This window comes from Pleuronectes platessa, chromosome 4 (genome assembly GCF_947347685.1).
Source record: "Pleuronectes platessa chromosome 4, fPlePla1.1, whole genome shotgun sequence".
Taxonomy (NCBI): domain Eukaryota; kingdom Metazoa; phylum Chordata; class Actinopteri; order Pleuronectiformes; family Pleuronectidae; genus Pleuronectes; species Pleuronectes platessa.
Window position 1 is genome coordinate 26,451,838 of NC_070629.1, and position 21,541 is coordinate 26,473,378.

Below are 21,541 nucleotides of genomic sequence, written 5' to 3' on the forward strand. Positions count from 1 at the left end.
TGTCTCTACCAAATTTCAAGTCCAACCTTCCTATAGTTGTTGAGATATTTAGGTCTGGACCAAAGTGGTGGATCTGACAGACATTGCCAATCAAAGAAATCTAAAACAATCCTCATTAATTAAGCATAACTCTGTAATTCTTACTCTTGTTTTTTGTCTGAATCGTGTGAACGAGCTAAGATACACCCCCCCCCCCCCCCCCCCCCCCCCTCCACTAGCTTAGCGGCGGTTGAAACTTCATAAAAGTATAATGTTTCATCTCGGACCAACAACAAATCAACATCAAACAGACGACACATTCTTCTCTCGCCTCAGGTTTCACAAAGCATGGTCTGTGTCGCAGTCGGGGGAATAAACAAACCCGTGCTCCACATGCCACAGTGCGGTTTGTCACAGTCAGTCCACACATGTCTCAGTGTCTCATCTGTGACTAACTGCATGTTGTCAGACTTACATCAGCAGAGAATTAAACGTCTCTGACCTGCATGTGGACAGAACAGATTTGGCTCTAGCTTGTTTTCATGCAGGTGCAACGCTCCGGGCTTGTGTGCACTTTGCCCTGAGAAACAAGTTGCAGAGGTTTTTCCATAGTTTCCTGCAGAATGTCTCGTCTTTAACAACAATCTCCGTCCGAGAGCCGTCTGCGGATCTTCACGCTCCCTTATTGAGCGGCCTGTTCGTATAGAGTCTCGCCTCCAGCTCTGTAAATAGAGTTGGGAGGAGAGCGACCACCTGAAATGACACAGCGCTCCAGTGGAAATGATTTAATTTCTGAAGTGTGGCGCTGCATCGAGGGCAGGAGCAGAACCGAATCTGGATCCATGTAAAAAGTTCAGAGTTGAGTGGTGGGTGGTTGTATTATAGAGTTATAGTTCCCTAGTATAAATGAGACTAGATATTTGGGTGGAAAGCAAATACAGTGATGATTTTATCGATACACAAAATCAACATTCCTCAGCAATACACTGAAGTAATCCAGAGACTTCAATTCAATTCAATTAAACCCAGTTTAAATTCGAAAGTGTCAAATCATAATAGACATTAACTCAAGGCAACTCTACATTGAAGGTCAATGTACCTCAGCTGTTTGCCCTCGGTGTTATTTCTTTGTCGTCCAGTGTTTTGCGGTGAAGTCGACTCCGGCTTCCTCCCGACAGGCGGGAGCTGAACTCAGGGAACAACCTCGACACTTTCCGGAGATTCTTACCCTCGAACACAATCAGGCCTCAATTACAGCTTATCACTACAGGAACAATGTTCTCGTTCAGGTCCTGGACCTAAAGTGCAAGGAACTGGTCCAGCAATAATAAGCTGGCACACACACACACACACACACACACACACACACACACACACACACACACACAAACCTATATTTATGTACTTATGAGGACGTCCTATTGACATTGAAAAAACACTAAAACCAGTTCTGATTATATTCACTTGACCTGAAACTAAGTCTTAACCATGAACTAAACCTTGTAGGGATTTTACTGTAAGGTTACAATTCTATTTTGTTAGTTGTTTCATCAGAAGCTCAGGTTTGAATGTGTGATTAAGTTTAGGCAACAAAGGGCCCAAAGTTTATGTGAAAATAAAGTTTAATTTAAATTTGCTGCCTCAAAATGTGTTTCTCTCAGGGGCCAACATGTAATTTGCGGCGGGGTTGAATTTCAAGAAACAAGAACTACAGGTTTAAAATGACCGATCGTGACAGTATTTGAATGATTTGATAGAAGTGCAGCACAAATGTAGAGGTTTCTGTGTTTCATTTGCTGTTTACATAATTTCTTTGTGATAGACACATAGATTTGCAAATACAAAATTGTAAAATTAAGAAAATGCAACTGTTTTTTATAAAGAAATATAAAAAAAACAATCATAAAAGCAAAGTTTCAAGGAAAAATTATATTAGAAAGAAAGTTCAGGAAGGTTTTATGTTTACATGAGATACTTACATTGAGAACACTGAGTGTAAAGATTACTTTTCAGAAGCTGACATAAGATCCAAACCTCCTTTCAACCCTGTTTGTCAACTCGCCGCATAAACAGTAATAAACCCCCTCATTTGTCAGGAAGTGTATCCAACACCTTATTAGAATCTGGTTCTCTCCGAGACGCAGCAGCTGAACCACATTTCCCATGGTGCCCCGGTGACCACTGGGAGGGGAGAATTGACTAAATGCCCCTTTTAAAGACGCGGCCTGCTTAATTGGCACGGTGCTGCAGATGGTCCTCCTGCTGATATCGGAGACGAGTGAAGCAGGAGGCATCGTGCTCACATGTTCTCCTCTGCTCCCTGCCCACACACAGAATCAAGAGTGATGCTATAACCGATGAAAAAGAGGGATGACTAAACACAACAGGGGGCATCAGAAGCTGGAATATCAAGTGGGAAAGGAAAGAGATTTTTTCTTAGAAAGAATACGAGGAAAAGAACATTATAAAGAAAGTTTAGAAAGGCAAAGAAAGCAAAGCAAATTGTTGCACGTTCCCCGTCTCTTCCTCCTCAGTAATCCTCGTGTTGAGCAGAGGCGGCCGGGAGATTGGCAGCTCTTCAGTCCCTAATGAGCGCCCGTCTCCCTGACCCTGCCTCGTCCCTCTCCTCCTCCTCCCATCCTCCGTTCAATAAAGCCCTCGCTCCAAACCTCATGCCTCCGCCGGCCTCGCTCCAGCCAGCTCTCCGCAATTAGGAGAAGGACCAGATATAATTGCAGAGAAAGGAAGGGAGCCTGTGTGGCCCACGCCGTCGGGCCCGGCCGTGTGAGAGCCAGACGCCTCGCCGCTCTCGCCGCTGTCCGTGTGCACACAGTGAGCGGCCTTGTTCCCGGAGGAGAGCAGATAGAGGAACGCGATGACCGGTGCACCCGGGCCAAGAGGAGGCCTGTCCTGCAGAACCCTGCTCCTTTAATCAGGCTTGTGTCTGATACTGGGAACATGGAGTTCTTTAGGAGTGCAGAACAAATGATACACTGCTGAAGACCTCGAGCTCATTCACGCTCTATGTTAGACACGGAGATAGACAAAGCTCCTTTCATCAATATTTGTACACGTCTTCTCAAAGCTTACGGATACGGACAAACGGAAATGGAGCAGTGCCAACGGAATTAATGGGGGGGGTGGGGGGGGCAGTGTAGTCAATAGTTCCAATGACAGTAGGACAGGAGGAAGAAACTTCAACGATGGAGAAGACATGGCGAGCGGTGTGTTTGCAAAACTCCGCCACCGCCGCCATGTTTGTTGTGGGCGGGGTTAAACCTAATTTATGCTTCTGCGTATAAGTTACACCGTAGCTACACACGGGGCCGAGCATTCATAGTTGTGCATAGGGTGTGTGTGAGAATTACACACAGTAAAGTTTCTATTCTGGTGTTGAGTGATTTCCGGTTTCTGGTTCGCTTATTTACAGATCCTGTGTTTACTTCAGAATAAAGGTTTGTGTTGAAGTTGGAGCTGAAAGATGTTGAACAGCAATTACTTTTTCCGAAAGAACTTTACTGAATAAAAGAAAAGACGTCGTCCGTGTCGTTCCTTCAACTCAAGTAAAAAAAATGGCGGCGAGTGACCTGGAAAAGCGATTTTACTAAACTGTAGGTGTAGCATGAAGAAGCATGAATTAGGCTTTAATATAAATCTGACAAGCAGAGTGAGAATGTGTGTGTATGTGTGTGTGTGTGTGTGTATGTGTGTGTGTGTGTGTCTGTGTGTGTTTGTGTGGGAGTGTGTGTGTATGTGTGTGTGTCGCTACACCAACATAAAATAACCAAAACATTTACACAGCTAGTTTGATGAAATTCTGTTATGCAAAACCTCTCACTGACTGATCTGTTGGCCTTTCCGAGGATAAACATTCTTATGCAAAATTATTACAGCTGCTCAGTTTTTTTCTCACCCCCATCAAACACAACCAGTCGTGAACCGCGTCTGAACCTCCAGAGGCATTTTTCAGCCCCTGCTCCAGACATCACTGTTAAATATCTTTCCATTTTGTGTCGTGCACGATATTAAAAAATCTTGTGTGTGTGTTTTGCAGAGAGCAGTGAAACCCGAACCTCTGTCAGGTACCAGGGAAACCACTGTGTGAACATCAATATGATTTCCTCACTCAGGAGTTTGTTCCCAGGCTCTGGAGGAATTTGGTTCCTGTTTTGAAAAAAAAAAAGAAAAAAAGAAATGACTGCCGAGCCGGAGAAAAAGATACAGGAGTTGGTTGGTAAACAATAGCCAGTAACCCTGAGGCTTTTCTCCTTTGTGATGCTGCAGGATTTGGGGGGTGGGTTGGGGGGGGGGGGGGGGGGGGGACCGGAGAGTGAGATGAAACAGGATGACAGGTGTCAGATGTTCTCAGAGATACTAGACGGCAGCAGGGTATGAGATATATATATATATATATATACACACATTATAAAAAAACATATGCAGCGTCAGCATTTACAAAACAATCCCCAACAGAGGGAACGTGGTGAGCAGCCGACTCTGTGGGAAACTGATGAGAAGATTAAGTTTCTCACAATCGCCTTTTCTGGCTCCTGGAATTTTAAGGTTATATAAATATGAATATGCCCCAAATTACTAATAATTAGCCACCAACATTCATTAAGGACAATTTGAATTGCCTTTTGCAAGCTTTACATTACTGTGCATTTACATTTACCATTGTCTGATGCATACTTCCTGAGAAATATGTTGTTTCTAGGCTGTAGAGCATAAAAAAAAAAAGCGCCGGGAACAACAGGCCGTTTCCTGTCGTGCAGCTCTGGCGGAGACAGATGATTTCCCCACGCAGCCTCCTGCAGATGTTGACCAGTGGTCCAGTGGTGTGAGCTGAACCAGAGGAGACCGGTGTTTATACATGCCATCGTGATTAGAGCCACTTAATAAAGACCAGCGAGTGGATAAAGAGAGCAAGATATGTTCTCACCAAGGAAAGAAAAGATGACACTGGTCGTTTAAGTGATCGTTTGATTTACTTATTTTGTCTTTTCTAACTTTGTGCATTGGCCATTTTAAATAGAACAAGGATCTGTCCACATGGTGTCTCTTAGTGAAAGTCCTGAGCAGAGGCTGTAGGTTTATTTAGTCATTTACCTGTTTTGGACTTGAGAGGGAGACCTGTGGGACACCTGAGATGATGCAGGGTGGTTCTGTTTTTGAAATACGGCCTGGGAGATGAGCTCCGAGCATCAGAGAGTTTAAGAAAAGTTACATTCTTTAAAAAACACGGCCTTTGCATTTTGTTTTACGACTTAAAAAATCTTATATCAAAGTCAAATCTGGTCTTTCTGAGGTAGAGTAGCTGCATCCCAGCGTCTCTAAGGCAAAAAAAAAAACAGGAAATCAAACATCTCTGTGAACAATTACCTACGACAACGTTTGTTCGCGAGCAAGACGACACAAAAACCTTAAACAAATTTCCAGCAAACTGGAAGGATGCATTGTGAGTCAGGGAATAATCCAGTCAGGTTTGGTGTGGATCTGGATCAGAGGGTGGATCTAGGATATTTTCTTTTCAATCTGTTCCCAGGGAATACTTAAATTGAAGGGCTGCAAACACCAGAGAGTCGTATGTTTCTTTAAAACCTGCATTTAAAATCGTGTTTTCTGCACCTGGAGCTCTGATCCGTCTGGAATCTGAACGACTGCATCACAGTTTGGAAAAACAAGGGAACAAACATGTAAGTGAATAATTCCTGCTGACGTGTGAGCTCAAAATCGAGAAAAAAAGTTCAATCCGAACACCTGTCAGTCAACTCTTTGATCGAGGCGTCGGGAAAACACTAAATCCATTGTTCTGTTCCTCACTTGTTTGTTTGCAAATGAAAGGATTTCACAGTTAGTGGCGGTGAAAAGGTGAAATAAACCTTTTATCTGCCGAGAAGTTTCTCACCGCTGCCTTTTCAGGATCAATGCCACTCAATTATGTCGTTAGGCTGGTTAAAATACATTTCCCACCGTGGTGAGATTGTCTGGTCATGAGAGCCAGCCGGGGACAAACAGGTCTCTAAATGCAGACTACTGTATTTGTCTGTGTGTGTAGACAGAGGGGATATTCAAGTACCCTGTGAACTGCTCTGGAGTTGGAGCCTCAAATAGCTGTTTTCTTTTAGGAGCAGGATTAAGTACATAAGCAAACAGTCACCGACTCTATAATTCATGTAAGTTCTTGGAGAAGTTTGTAGGTGAAAGTGGAAATGGGAACTGAAGTCAGACCCGTACGTTGGACCTGGAGGAGAGGGGCACTTTTTTGTCTTTTTTTTTTTAAACCAGAAACTAAGGGGCTTAATTGCAGAAAACAAAACAGTTACTTCCTGTGAAGTGTGTACGTGCTGCTGGGGAAAGCGGTGCAGTGCGTGATTCTGTCGGCTCGGTACCGCTGAGGAGGAAACAAGCACTCTGTGGTTCTACTTATCACCCGTTTGGTCACAGGAGCCATTGTTGTGTTTTATGTTCTCATGCTGTGTCCAGGTTTCCATCAGTCATCTGCACCCACAACACCCTGCAGGGTACTTTAAATAAAGTAGGCCAGAAATGCAAATTTTTATTTTTAGCTATTCCCATTGATTACTGTGACACTTGAATTGAAAATGGCATTTTTCATTGTTTTCACAAGTACCTGGGCTTTTTTCATTATATAATCGAATTCATAATGCGCTAACAAACTGTGCAGAGATCACTTTATTCTAAATCTATATAATGTACATGTATGAAAAAGACATTAAATGAAATTGTGCAGTCGTCTTGGGTTTGAGTTTTTGTAAATTTGCACAAACACAAACAAAGAATCAGAACCTGAGGACAATTCAGAAGATATATGTTACATGTATCTTTTATTGTAAGACTATGTGAGACAACACAACTTGTACGCACCTATCAGCTCTATATTGTACAGAAACCAATATGAATTATCACCAGATTTTTAAAAGAATCTGCACCAAGTTGCAAACGCTCATATCAAGAATTCCCCTAAAAGTTTTAGTTTTTTCCTCTAGATCCATGAACTAATCTGATCTGGATAGAAATGAAAAGAGGTATTTTCCTGACTTACACCACATCCTTCCTCTAAGTTCCATCCTAATCCATTTTGTACATATTGGGTAATCATGATAACAATCAAACAGATAATGACAGTGTTGAAGTCAATGGGAACCTATATGTTGAAGAGAATATATGTTAAGTCACGTTTGAATGAACGAGTCGGTCGCACATATCAATTAAATGAGATAAAATCGAATTATACCTTGTAACAGTAAAACATATTTGACGACCCCCCCACCTAACTGAGAAGGCAAATCTCATTGTCGTGAATAAACGAGATGTGTGTGAAATTCCTCTTTCCGTCACTTCCCCGGGCTGAAACCTTCAGGTGCTCCATTGTCCCACAATGCTCCTGGTTTCCTCGCTCTTTGTGTGGCAGCGTGTCACAGGCTCCCACACTGTTCTCATTTCACAGCAGCTCACAGAGGAGCGCTAATCCTCACCCTTCCTTCCCCTGCCCAAACGACAATTATGAGATTACTCCCACAAACAAACAGCACACACACACACACACACACACACACACACACACACACACACACACACACACACACACACACATCACTGAGGCTCGCAGTTATATTGTACAAACTCCGAGGACTTGAGGAGACATCAAATCTTAGAAAAATAAACCACAGAGCATCAAAGTCTCAGGGTAAACAGTTATTTTCCAGCAGATATTTTTCCTCCAAATATATACAGTGGGAAAACGGGTGAGAGAAAGACGCTGAGGGTATTTCTGTATATTTTGCAGAAACAGAAAAAGAAGCAGGAGGGGAAATAGTTCCACGAGAGACAGAGTCCCTAATGAGAGCGAGACAGAAAGTCCCTGTCGGTCCGAGCGGTGACCTTTCCCCGGTTAAGTCCATATCAGTAGCCCCCCCCCCCCCTGCAATCACAGGCTTGACATGGAGCTATTTCATTCCCATGACTGGGCTGCAGATATTTACCCACAATCCAACATGCTCACGGAGCCAGTGTGTCCCACAGCCTCCCACAGCTCCCCTATCAGTGCACCATCAGCGGAGAGCAGCTATCGGGTTAAACATCTTTCAGTGAGTGGACGACAGGTGCAAACGTTTCGCAGTGGAGACAAGATGTTCAGATTAAGAATGAAGGAAATATTTCATCAAACTATGGAAACTTGAGTTGAACTGAAATTAATTTTAGGTTTGGGTGATAATTTCAACCTTGCTCTGCCTCAAGGGAATCTCGAGAACTTGAGCACAGTTCCTCTTCCGGGCCATTTACATTGTTTCCCATCATGTCAACATGTGCAGCTGTGGTTCAGGAGCTGGAGCGGGTTGTCCACCAACCAGACGGTCGATGGTTTGATCCCTAGCTCCTCTAGTCAGTCACATCCTGTATGAAGATGGACGAGGCATCTCCACGTCTTCCCTTTGTGCAAAAGTTTGGCTGAAATATACAGATACAGGGATCGGTACACAGGCTGGACTAATTGTGAGTCAATCTCAGCCAGTAGTCATGATGTCAACTTACTGGAAAGATGAACACTTGAACAAACATCAATGTGATAAGAGCTAAATGAAAATGATGAAATATGTTTGACGTGTTCTTTGACTTTTTAGTTTGGTCCCATCTGCTAACATGGAGGAGGCACGATTTATGACCCATACTGCCGCCAGCCACCAGGAGGCAATCAAGAGGGATTTGGCTTCTTTGTTTTGCTGAGCTGTCATGTCAGGATTTGCACTATCACACTCAGCCCCTCTGGAATCTCATAAATGCCAGTTTGTTGCACTTTGTATGAAGTTCATTGACAAATACAAACTTGTCATAGTATTTTCAAAAGCATCCTCACTTAACTTGTTGTGTCTCAAACGTACACAGTTCTGTATAAGGATTTTTAAATCGAGGTTTGTAGATCCAGAGCAGCCTCATGCAACAGTAAAGAACCACACCCTCACTCCTCAAGCAGACAGGTTTCACTGGCAGCTCACGTTGTACTTTTTACCTCTTTCCCCTTAATTTCCTGTCAAATGTCGAAATGTCTCTGAAATGTGGGCAAACGAGGGGCTGGGCTCTGTGAGGACATTAAAAAAGAAAAGCGGGAATGCCAAAAGTGGAGCAAAATGGGCCGTGACTGGGGAAAAGGTGACGCACCTCGCCATAATGTGAGGTGGTGGCTCTCATTCCGCAGGAAGTGATTCAACATGGGAGAATATGGTGCCCCTTCCGTGACATCATCGGGTGAAATTTGGCATCAATGAATGAGTTTTTGTTTTTGCAGATTTAGACGATTTAAGACTCAAAGGTTCAAAGCTTCAACCACAGTGATTATAAAGATTATCTCATCAAGCACTTGCGCATAAAGTCAAATATCTGACACCACATTCCTGCTTTTGATTGAGATTTTCAACTAACAACTCCGGCTTTTAATGGATTGTGAATTAAGCCTGGGAGTTATTTTTATGTTTGACTGGAAGTTCCAATTTAAAACTGCGGTGGAAAAAAAAGGGGAATTAAAGTTCCTTAAGTCGCCTCTGGGAATTAAACAAGCCTGGACCTCATGGCAGCGGCACTGTGTGTGTGTGTGTGTGTGGGAGGGAAACATTAGTGGCTGGCAGCTGAAACGTAGAAAGAGCAAAAAGAGAGGGAAAGATTAATAAGAGGGGAGTGAGTGGCATCATCAGGATGGTGCAAGCAGAAACGAAGGGAAAAAAGTATTTCAGTGAGAAGAAAGCTGAAATTTGAAAGAAGGAACCAGTGATGGACGGATGAAGAAGTGGAATCACAGAGTCCCTCGGGAAATCCCAGAAAGGGAAAGGCCGCATGTTTCCCAAACCTACTGAAGTCTCAACACTGGGAAGTTAACATTTAAAGTTACATTTAATCCCCTCAACTTCCTTAAAACCAATACTCAGATGTAACTTTTTCCATTAAACCTTTTTGTGAAAATGCCTTTTTGCATAATGTCGTGGTCTTCACGCAACGGAGCACATGAAAGTAACGTGTGGTGGTGTGCGGGGGGTGGGGGGAGGGGGGGGAGCTTGCTCTGTGGTAGCCATCAGATATTTGAGGAACAAAGGAATGGTGTTCTCATGGGAACAGTGGCTCGGAGGTGTGTCCCACTACGTCTAAAGCCACAACAAGCGGAATGCATTCCTCCAAGAGCTTCATAGTGTATTATTATGACACTGCACGTTCTGTGGTGAGACTTCTTTTATCATCCGTTGTGAAAAACTGAGTTTCATTAAATCCATCAAAGCAGCTTTCGTCAATTTTTTGGTCATTTTCAGATTTGAACTTCAGATGTTGTCTGAGAAATTGGTTCTGGATATTTTCTAGAGTTTGCCTTTCGTGTATAAAGAGCAGAGCAGGAGATTGTCTGAATCGGATGTGTCTATAATAACTTGGAAACATCCAGAACATTGAGGTGAGGGCTACGACCTGAGAAGAGCAGGACATAACGTCTGAATTAGTTTTAGTTTGTTGAAAGTTTTGGTTTGTTGAAAAGCTCTGGGATTTAACTGAGAACTTCTCAGTTTAGGCGACGATCATGTCAGGATAAATCAAAATGTATTACTTATTTAAAAATTGGAAAATATTGTAGTTGTTGTTTTGTTTCCCTTTATTAAATGCCAACACATGATGTCCAGATATGTGAGTGTAATAATTCTGTATGGTGTTTTTTTTGTGAGACAAATTGGATTATTTAATGATTTGGGGTTTTGTTTTAATAGAGAGATTGTATGTTTAATGTAAGTAAGTTGAAAGAGAAATGAATGTGTTGCCATGCAACTCCAGAAGATGTTTTATTGTTTCAATATGTAAACTAATAAAAAAGAATTAAATTGGACACTCTCGAAATAAAGAGCTAAAAACGTTGTTTAAAAAAGTGAAACTAAATACTTGTTACAAATTGCTACAGATCTTTGAAACATTAGTTATAACTAAATTCCCTTTTGATTTATTTGATCCTTTGAAGAAGAATACAAATAAACAGCTCATTTTCAGTGGAATCTTTTGTTTGAAACAAGAAGATGAAATGTGTGTTTAACATCCTGAACGAAGATGAACTGATGCAGACTGAGAAACAGAAGGAGCTGGGGTGATGGTGGCATTAACATTGCTACAGCTTTAATTCAACCCCCCAAGTAAACAAAAGGAGGAAGTGGCCCTGTGCGACTGGCTTGCAGGGACTTCCTGTTTGTGAATTTATGTCCAAAAACAGAACCAGGGTCTCTGGACCTCCCACGACACTGCTTCACTCAGAGCTGGAGAACCACTGACCCGCTGCGTCTGGCTGTCCGCACATTGTGCTTACGTAGCCGGGGCGCCACAATACTGGGAAGCAGCTGCCGCAGACATAAAAGTGACAAATGCATGTTGTTAATGGCGTGCAACACTCCAGCCATCATTACTGTAATTATCTCAATAAGTAGTAGCACGGGAAACTCCTAATGACAGTTGAACTCTCTGCGACCATTTTTAAAAGGTTAACTTTGTTCCCATCGGGGGTGTTGAGAGGAGTGTGATTGTATTTCTTCTTAATGGTGGCAAAATAAAAATGAGCATCAGACAACCGATCGTGGAGAGTTTATTTCAGATCATCCTTCAAACATCTCAGACTGACTCTTTGCCCCTGAAGTTCGACCTGACAATGTCCGTGACTCCTGAGCTCCTGCTACCGCTGCTCAGATTATACTGTAAGAGAAAATCCTCAAAACTGATCTACTGGTTCCAGTCTTTATTCTCACTCTGACTGCTCCACTAGTTAGAGCCACAAATCTTTTCCTCGAATTAAAAGCCTTTTTTACGACCTGCATATAAAAGTCCGGAGGATTGGGTCTGCAGATAATCCGGAGGCTCTCACTCGGACATTTGCGTTCACACAAGCACCTCCTCTGGAGAAAGTGCATTGAATCTCCACAGTTCAGTGCAAGTCTGAAAGCAGCTTGAGTCTCTCCTTTGGAGCCTGAGTATTTCAAATCCTAAAGATTCTCAGCAGCAGCTCCTTCCCTCGACCTCGCCACCGCAGGAAAGCAGGAGCCAACGACCCTCGCCTTCATTTCCTCACTTTTGGCGACATTATCAATGATTCAACAATAAAGTGGGTAAACCCTCCTCTCTGATAAGAACAATACCGCAACACCAGGATACATTAATCTGTGCTTGAAACACTCAGGAAATAATACGAGTGCAATACAATGGTCTACTTCCCTTCCCGCAGGTATGCTTTGTATGGTGGTGGACATCTCGCTTTTAAGAACAGTCGCAGTTCTACATGCAATACAGACTTTGACAGTAGCTTCACTGTTGAAGGTATGAATCTGAGGAAACCCGGTTCGTTTACAGGGAAAAGGAAACACAGACAAAAGAGCTGATCGAGCTTTTGTTCGAGTCTTACACCGTCCGTCTTCTTAGAAGCTAGAAACAGGAGCAAGAGGGTGGATGAATGGATTCATCACTTCACACACTTATAGTCTCATGGGAGAATTAAAGATCCAGTAGTTCATAGTTCATATCAACAAGTTTAAAGAAACACAAGGTCGTTTGTACACCTTAAAATAACGGCTTCAAAATCCTCTTGCTGATAAGAAGATTTATGGGAGACTGAAAGGTCTGGCCTTGGATCAGTATTAGTGTGGACATCTCGGCACCAAAGAAACCGAAGAGGACTTTGTCGGAGGACAAGTCATAACTTTAGCTTGTTTGCTTTGTCTTATGCTGTTCTGCTCGATTGACCTTGGACTCCGAAGTTTATGACTAGCCAGTTTGTCACTAGGAGCCTGGTGAACCTGTTTAAATCAAGGTTTAGCTAAAGTTAGCCAAACAAACACCGTCATATTCATGTGAAATCTCTTCCTTATAGGTCCACATAGTTCTTTGGCTTCGGCGGTTGATGGTTGCTTCTCCGTCACCTTGTAAACAAATACTTGTGTGTACAGCTGCATGCATTGGGAGGCTCAGTCCACAATTTTTACGACAGTGAATTTCCCATCCCACCTGTAGGGGGAGCACGACTATAGCGAATACTGCAATGTGGTACTTTAATATCATCGGAACATTTTATCCTGTATCTGCTGCTTAACCAATAAAGGGATTGTAGAAAATATTGATAACTGATGAAGGAAGGACAAGGAGGCAAAAAAGAATAGAGACATAATAATAAGTAATCTGATTACATAAGGCAGCCCAGTCTGTTCCTTGTCTTTAAAGACCTTTAGCTCAACTGGACCTGAGCGATCTGGTCTAAAACTAATGAGAGTCCCTCTGGGAGTTGAGGGTTAGGGTTGATTCTTTCCACTCACACAGCTCGTTGAATCAGGCCTGTGAATGTGTAAGTAGTAAACAAGATGGTATAATTAGAAATGCTCTGGTTAAGGACATTTTCTGGAAAGAAACACGACCACAGAGCGGAGAGAAGCTTCCGATGATATTGTTTAGGGCCGCTCGCATCCTTCAGAAGGGATATTTTGATTTGTGGGAGATTTTTATATTCCTAAACATCTGGAAGTCATCACCTCGAGGTCGTCACCACGTCATCAGCTACATATTCAGATAACAAAACAAAGAGAAGAAGAAATCTTATAGGCCCCCCCCCGACAATCCCTGACGATGAGTGAGGCTGTCGTCTGAACAGATGCGGTGAAGCCGTCATCAGTCGGAGGCCAAACACAGGAAGCTGCTGTGTTGATGGGTCAGCGGATTAAAGCAGCTCCGTTTTCAGGGGTCATTTACTGTAAGTGTCACAACTTCACTTCCAAGATGAAGAGTCGAGATAATGAGTCACTCTGTGGGATGAATGCATGAGGAGGCTTTTATTCCCTTTAAGATAGTAAATGGATTTCCCGAAAATCCTGGTGGGAGGATGCTACAAGTCCTAAAAAGGGATTAATTCAATATGAGTACAGATCAGGACTAACGGGCGGATCAAGAATTATTATCACCTTCTTTGACATTACAAGGTGGTTTTTCGACAGTTTCACAGATTTCCAAGGGAATAATGAACTTGACTGAGACTGGTTTTTAGATTTCTAGGTTTATTTAAGTTACCATTGGAGTTATTCTATTTTTTTTTCTATTTCTATCTTCCTGGCTGTGAAAAACATCCAATACATTTTTGTTTTTTTTGTGGGAGTTATTGACATAAAGGAAAAACTGAGTAAAGCTGAAATGTCTTTTCTTTATTTTGATATATGACTAAACAGTGGAGGATGAAATTGTGTTGCAGACATGAGATAAGTTGGCTTTAAATAACAAAAACTTCTTCCAATGGCTCTAATCACCTCTGTATCTTTCTTATTATCTCAATGCAGAATCACATCAACTCTTTCAGGACTTTTAACTGGGAAAGTGACACTGACAGAAAGAAGCTCCACCAGTTATATATGTTATGATTTCATACTACATGAAACATTACAAGCTGTTTGACAGTTTCCACCTGAGGGAATATTTCAGCTTCCTACAGCAGCAGATGCAAAGAGAGTAGCTAAACTGACTTGTAGGTCACATGACATCGAGCTCCGTCAGCGCGCCCCGACTTGTCCCGTACACGCCACATCTGCCGCTCGGCGCCCACCCACACACTTTCTCAAAAGGCCAAACAGTGGATCTATTATGCAAAGTGGTATTAACTTTGTAAGCACTTGGCAGAACACTCGGTCAAGACATTCAGAGAGTTGAACGAGGTTACATTACATCACAGACTTAACAAGCTGCCAAACTTCAGGAACTAAATGGTCATGACAGTAGATGAATGCATGATTTTATATTTTAGAGATATAAAAGTTAAGATAATTAAATTGTATATAAAGATATTATATATGTGTAAATGTACAATTTTTATTTGCAGGATATACAATTAGAACATCTGTTATTTTAATTATTTTGTCTTCATCATGAACCTCATCCCTGACAAAGAAATGACAGCTGCACTATAGTAAATCCAGGCTGATATATGAAACCAACATTAAACAGCTTTAATACAGGTTAGGTTGCAACCATAATGGATTCCTGGGCACTAATGCTTCACCGAGTCAACTACACAAGTCAGTCTAGCATGACTTGGACAGTTCCTCAGCTCTTTAGTTATGGGGCTGCCACAACAATTATTGTTATTATCGATTGCTGATCTAAAACAAATTATCTGCCATTTATTTTCTCGATTAATTGACCAGTTGTCCATAAAATGGCCAAATAAAAGCACTTGACTCAAACCATTAATTGATTATCAGAAACGTTGTCCATTATTTACTCAATCAGAGATTGATTGACTTATCATTCTGCCTCCACAGCTCTCCTGAGTTATTTGAAGGATGAAGACACAGACACAAACTGACAAAAAACAATATTATTGATAGTCACTTTTAAGATATTCATTGACATAAAGATCTACAGAAGATAAGATCAGCCAGATTCCTTTATATATATCCAATCAATGAATGTAAAAATACTTTGAATCATAGTTTGGTCAGTATGTTCTTTTTATAATTTTGAAATTAAAAAAGACCCTGAGGTCCACTGATCTTGTCACATGAGGAGCAAAAGGGGCGACAAGCACAGATCTGTGAGATCAACATTCACACTCTATTGTGTGATCCGTCATCAGATGGCTGGAATTAAAACAAAAATCAGTATTATACGATAATATCCTCTTAATAAACCGATATCCATGCGTCGCTGGGGGCCACTGAGGCAAACAGATTGTGTTTCTCCGATGTGATCCAGCTGTCTCTGTTTTACGAGGCTGATAAAGTAGAGCAGTTCTCTCCATCTGTGTCGTGGGGACGGAGCCCAACCCCCAGGTCAACACAATGAGCAGGAAATCAACACAAATCCTGTTTACTCTCCACCTAACAATGTGATACAATAAACACGTTTCCCCATTGTGCTTTTGCTCAGTGAGATTTCAATGAAACGCAGCTTTTAAAGGTAGATGTTTAATATGCCGCAGGAGGGATGAAGGGTTTGATATTTGTTGTTTGTTGTTTAGTGTGATACTGCCGTGAAATGGTCAATCAATTAAAACTAAGAGTACAGAATAACCCTGAGGTCAAAGTTTCATATATGTTTTATTTAATTGACCAGGACTCTGTGGGATTGCCTGCTTAAACTATCACATTCAAATTAATTAGTGAATTGAATCTAATTTGGTTTCTCATGTTTGTTTCACATGCATCAAATAAAAACCAGGTTATCCTTTAAAGTGCTTAGATTAATTGAATGATTGAGCTAAATTCTCGATGGGTTAATAACCAAACAGATGATTATGAGCTTATCGGGGTGAAGACAACCAGACTGAGACATTTGCATGACAATACCCACATAGCAGTATTGCTTTAATCAGATTAACGTGATAGAAATGTAGGTTACACACGGTTACACCAGCTTCTCCTCGTGCCCTCTTTGTTTTTATTATTTATTTTATGTCTGCCCTCAGGGATATAACGTCTCCCTGATGTTTTCCCTGGCAGCTGTTTCACCTGTAACGTCCAAACAAAGTGTCTGTGTGTGTCTGTGTGTGTCTCTGTGGTTCTATTAAACAAATGAGGTGTTGACACTGACAGTTGCCAACTGCTTCAAAAAGGTCTGTCGGTTTGTCTGATCCACCTTTACTGTACATACAGGCTCTATAAAGAGTCATTTTTGATTGGAATGGGTATACCAGGCTCAGGCCCAGAGACCCCCCCCCCCCCCCCCCCCCCGTCCCAGACAAGTTTAATCCTTTGTTATTTCATATTTGAACCTAAACACCAACAAAGAGACACACAACAACCACAAGAAGAGGCAAAATGGCAGGATTAGGGTTTAAAGTCATTTTGGTGGAGTAAATCTCTTAATTGTCCGGGTCTGACATGTTCTGACATGTTCTGACATGATTTAATTTAATTTCCTCAAAAGTAGTTAGCATTCGTATTTCTGTGTTATTCCAAATTAAAGGGGATGCGGGACTCTGTCAAAACAAACAACTTCTGAGGCGACAGTCAAGTGACACAAGCTCATGTGTGTCCGGTAGCAGCAGTTACCTGTGTGAAACTTCTCAGACTCCGTTCACAAACTCACTCGATGGGAATCTACCTGTGCTTCTGCTGAGCCGGCAGACGGCCTGAGTGAGAATGGAAGCGAGTCGCTGTCAGCAGTTATTTATCAGCGTAGAAGATCCTAACTGCTAACAGGCCGGTTCCCATGCTATGTCAGGCTGTGATGCCCTGATGCAGGAGCGATGTGGGTCTTAGACTCAAGCTCGGTTTACTTGAGCTTCTATTTGGGGAACTGTGATTGTTTTCATGCTAAAAAAATCTCCAGCTCACTGAAAAGCCACAGCAGCAGTTAAATGTCTGTTTAATTGTTTAAAGGTAAAAATGTAAAGGTTATATTCAAGTAGCCGCTGCTCATCTGAGTGATTACAGACAGGTAATATTAACAGATGTCAAACTGGTGGATATAAGTTACATGATGGTACAATGAAATCAAGAAAGTTGAAAGAGTCTATTGACTGATATTCCTCTGGTTATTGGTTGTTAAAGTTAAATATTAGCATAGAAACTTTTCATTTCTGATTTCTACTTCATCTTGCTTACTTCTAAATACATAATTTTCTTAACCTGGGGGGTTTCTTCCCTCTTCTGGGGTGTAGAAAAGTTTTTATAACTTTTCTGAAACTTTAAGTTAAGTTTTTTTCTTTCATGTATTTCATGGTTTAGAATATGTTGTCTCCCAACTAGGATAATCAACTTTAAGATATGACCCACATCACCAAGAGCAAACAAACTGCAACAACATCAACAATAATAATAACTGTTTTCTAATTTTAAATAGTCTAGACAATTATTTAGCACAATGCTACATTAGCATTGAAATACACATAGAGTAAAGCAGATTTATGACATCTATATATACAGTGCATATTTGTTTGTTTGTTTGTTTGTTTGTGTACATAAACTCCCAAATGCTCAGATGACGTGTTTAATGTCTTATTGTTCACTGTGTTAACAACAAACCTAACTTTAAAAAAAGACACAAAATGTTAATCTGTACTAATTCATAATTGCGACTAATTGATGCACAAGAGATTCAGACTCATTAATGAATGAATTACTCCTTAAAGCAAAAAAAAACAACTTCCTCACTATCTCTTCATCAGGTTGTTCAGTCTGTGTCTGAATGTTCAAGAGTGTGTGTGTGTGTGTGTGTGTGTGTGTGTGTGTGTGTGTGTATGCGTGCGCGTGTGCATGCGAGGAGAAGAACGCCCCTCGGCGCCGCGCACGGAGAAGCGCGCGTCCCTCCAGTCATTCCCAACTCGGGAACTGAAGCGACAACATCTCGAGCGTCACACGGGCGCTTCACTTTCTCTGCGGATCCACCGGAGGATGAACTGAGACTTCCACCGACTCCTTGTTATTTTTTTCTGCCGGAGCGGGGAGACACTCTATCGGATCTATGAAAAAAGCCACGTGGATTAGTGAAACCGTTTTAAACCAGAAGGAATGTATATGTTCTTGGTCAAACTAACTCTCCTGCTGCCGCTGATCGGACAAACACGAGGTGAGTGCGTCTCTCTCTGCGTCCGTGGGACTTTTCACTACTTTCAAACCAGATGAGAGAATGTAGTTTGGATTTGTTGAAGTTTTTAATGAACAACAGTAAACTTTTGCTTCGTAAACTCATCCACTGAAACTCACTTCTTCCACATGTTTATAACTTATCCTGCAGGTTTTCCTCACTTTCTTCATAGTTTCATCTCCAAAACTAACTCTAGCTTCTACTTTGTACAAGTTTTAACACTTTTTCAAACTTATTACACACTCATAACGAATGAATCTGTATCTGCAGTGTGGTTTGGTAGATAACACGAGTTTCTTATAGAATATCATGCACCTGTTTGCATCTTGAACATCATGTTTTCTCCAGCCCACTTCTTCTTCTTCTTCTTCTTCTTCTTCTTCCTCTTCTTCTTCTTCTTCTTCTTCTTCTTCTTCTTCTTCTTCTCTCTCCTGCAAACTGCATCGCCTCTCAGCCTCCAACTTCTTCTCAGCAGTGTGTAAAACGCATGCCTTTGCATTTTGCATCCAGAGCATCTATTTATTATTGCAGAGCCGTGCTGCTCCCACAAATGGTACATTCTTTGTTGGGGCAGCTGCAGGGAGAAGCTCTCGGCTGCCAAACCAGAGTCGAACTCCCCTGTTCACCGCAGAAAACTGCACGTCCCAGGTGGCAAGAGTCACACCTACACTTCACTTTTATGGAGTAAAACCAGTGCCACTTATTTGCCCCCTGAGAAGAACAAAAAACTTGGATGGCTCTGGCTGCAACCGACTTCACGTTGTTGTAATAACTTCCAACTGTAACTAAGAAGTGAATTTCAGATGTTTCAGGCAAAATGGTCAGGTGTATTAAAACTCTCCCTCCGCAGGCCTGAGATGCACAGAGTCGTGTTTGAACCAGGGGAAATGTGAACCGACTCCAGATGGGAACAGAGAGTGCAAGTAAGTCCAACATCTGCATTTTTTATTTTTTTTAATGTAAAAACCAATGAGGGGGGGTTGGGGGGGTGGGATGGATTTGGAAATGTGGGATTTGTGGAATCAGAGATGACTCAGATTTTTGGGTTGAACTGTGGGGGCTCTAAAGGTGGAGTTCTCATACCAGTGCTGCTATTTCTGGGAGGCAAATGGTCAGAGAGCACAGACAGAGATGAGTGGACATTGATGAGGACTGGGGTCACTGTGTGTGTGTTTGTTTGTGTGTTTGTGTGTTTGTGTGTGTGTGTGTGTGTGTGTGTGTGTGCGTGTGACTGCCACAACACTCTCCCCTCTGCGGCCAAAACTCTTGCAGCCCTAAATCTTGTTTTTCTTTTCTTTCACGGAGCGACAGCTGGGGTTGCCAGAAGCTCGGCGACCATTGTTCTCCGCTGCGATTAATTCTGTGTGACTAATCTGGGTGAGGCTTCCCAGAGAGACCCTCAGACCCCGTCCTCCTACCCTCCGTCTCCGCCCCCCCTCTCTCTCTCTCCCTCTCCTGGGATTTTGTCCCCTTCCTCAATGGCCCTCAGTCTCTCCCTCTCTCCCTCTCTCCCTCTCTCCCTCTCATTCCTCTGGACAGATGGCAGATGTTAGATGTTTTCTAACCTGAGACGAGTTCCTCACTTTGTCTCTTGAGCTTTTCTTTTAATTTGGGTTTGATGTCTTGAGTTCACTTGTGAACCTGATCTGCTCCTGAACTCTTTATGCTTTCCAAGCATCAACAGCACGTCTTTGTGCTTTGTGCTGTGGGTTGTGTGTCTGACTTGGCGTGAGCAGCACCAGCCAGAGTCCAGTGTCGTCTGCCAGTCGCTGACCGGCCGGTCGATTGGGCCGAGCCGGGGTCACACACAGCTTCAGGGCCTCGAGAACCAGGCAGCTCCCCCCCCCCCCCACCACCACAGCCACCATGTCTTAATTTGGTTTGGTTGTGTTATTCACTCGTCAATTACTCCCCCCCCCTCCCACTCCCCCTCACCCCGCAACCTCACCTCCTCACTGTGCCACAAAGCCAGCATTGTGCTGCTGCACTGTCCTCCTCCTCAGACTTCTCCAATTAAACATGGAGATGGGCATCATTGTAAAGAAGGAAAAAAGTGGTTTGAGTGAGTGTGTGTGTGTGTGTCTGTGTCTGTGTGTGTCTGTGTGTGTGTGCGTCGTTTATACATTGCTTTCTTATTGTGTTATTGTCATTATGCTACCAGCGGGCAGCAAACTCCTGAGAAAAAAACGTTTAAGGTCATTAAGTTCACGATGGAAAACTTTCATAGCAAAAACTCGTTGATAAGATTTACGGGAAAAATGTCAAATATTTTTCCTCTAGTATTGTAATCTGATTACCTTTCGGATTTTACATTTGGGATTCAGCTGGACTTGACTCATGCCCTGGGTTGTGTGATGGGTATTTACTTTAGCCACTCTTTTGTATTTTATAGATTAGGTGAATAATTGAAAAGCCAGAAGAATAATGAGCTGATTGATTAACTGTGAAAACAGAAATTCAGCATCATGTGAATGATTTTTGGCTCCACTGGTGTGGAACTGCTACATTCTTCCTCGTGTGTTTTGCCCTGATGGAGTTACTGCTAACCGCCGTCTTTGTGCGTGAACCCAAAACATACAGACAACATACCCCAAATAAAACAGTTACTGTTACGCCTCACTCAATTGAACCGGATCTCTGTGAGGCTGTAACTGTCAAAAAGAAGTCAGTGATTTAAAACAACTTCTTCTTTCTTGGTTCTAGTATTAATTTCAATTTTTTATTAATTTCTATAACAAAATGTTTCCAGCATCGGCTTTATAGAAAGATGGACGACACATCTCCACTCCCTCCCACTATCCAGAGAAGAAGTCAAATTATCAAGTTATTATCCTCAGCCGATCTGTTAACATGGAGGAGGTAAGGGTTATTACTTATGCTGTCGCCAGCCACCAGGGGGCGATCAAGACGCTTTGGCTTCACTTTTGGGTGCTGTCATTTCGTCCATCTTTATATAAAGTCTGTGGTTGTCAAAGTT

General features: G+C 42.3%; 1 protein-coding gene across 2 annotated transcripts in view; it reads left to right on the forward strand.

Annotated features, from left to right (window-relative positions):
- The first annotated feature begins 18,298 nt into the window (after positions 1 to 18,298).
- Positions 18,299 to 21,541, forward strand: part of LOC128437831 (neurogenic locus notch homolog protein 1) — a 42,192-nt gene continuing 38,949 nt past the window's right edge. For both annotated transcript variants that reach the window (XM_053420112.1, XM_053420113.1), the window contains exons 1-2: positions 18,299 to 18,546; positions 19,415 to 19,487. In XM_053420112.1, coding sequence (XP_053276087.1) covers positions 18,489 to 18,546; positions 19,415 to 19,487 — 131 coding nt within the window. In that variant the 5' untranslated portion in view covers positions 18,299 to 18,488. The remainder of the gene's footprint in view (positions 18,547 to 19,414; positions 19,488 to 21,541) is intronic.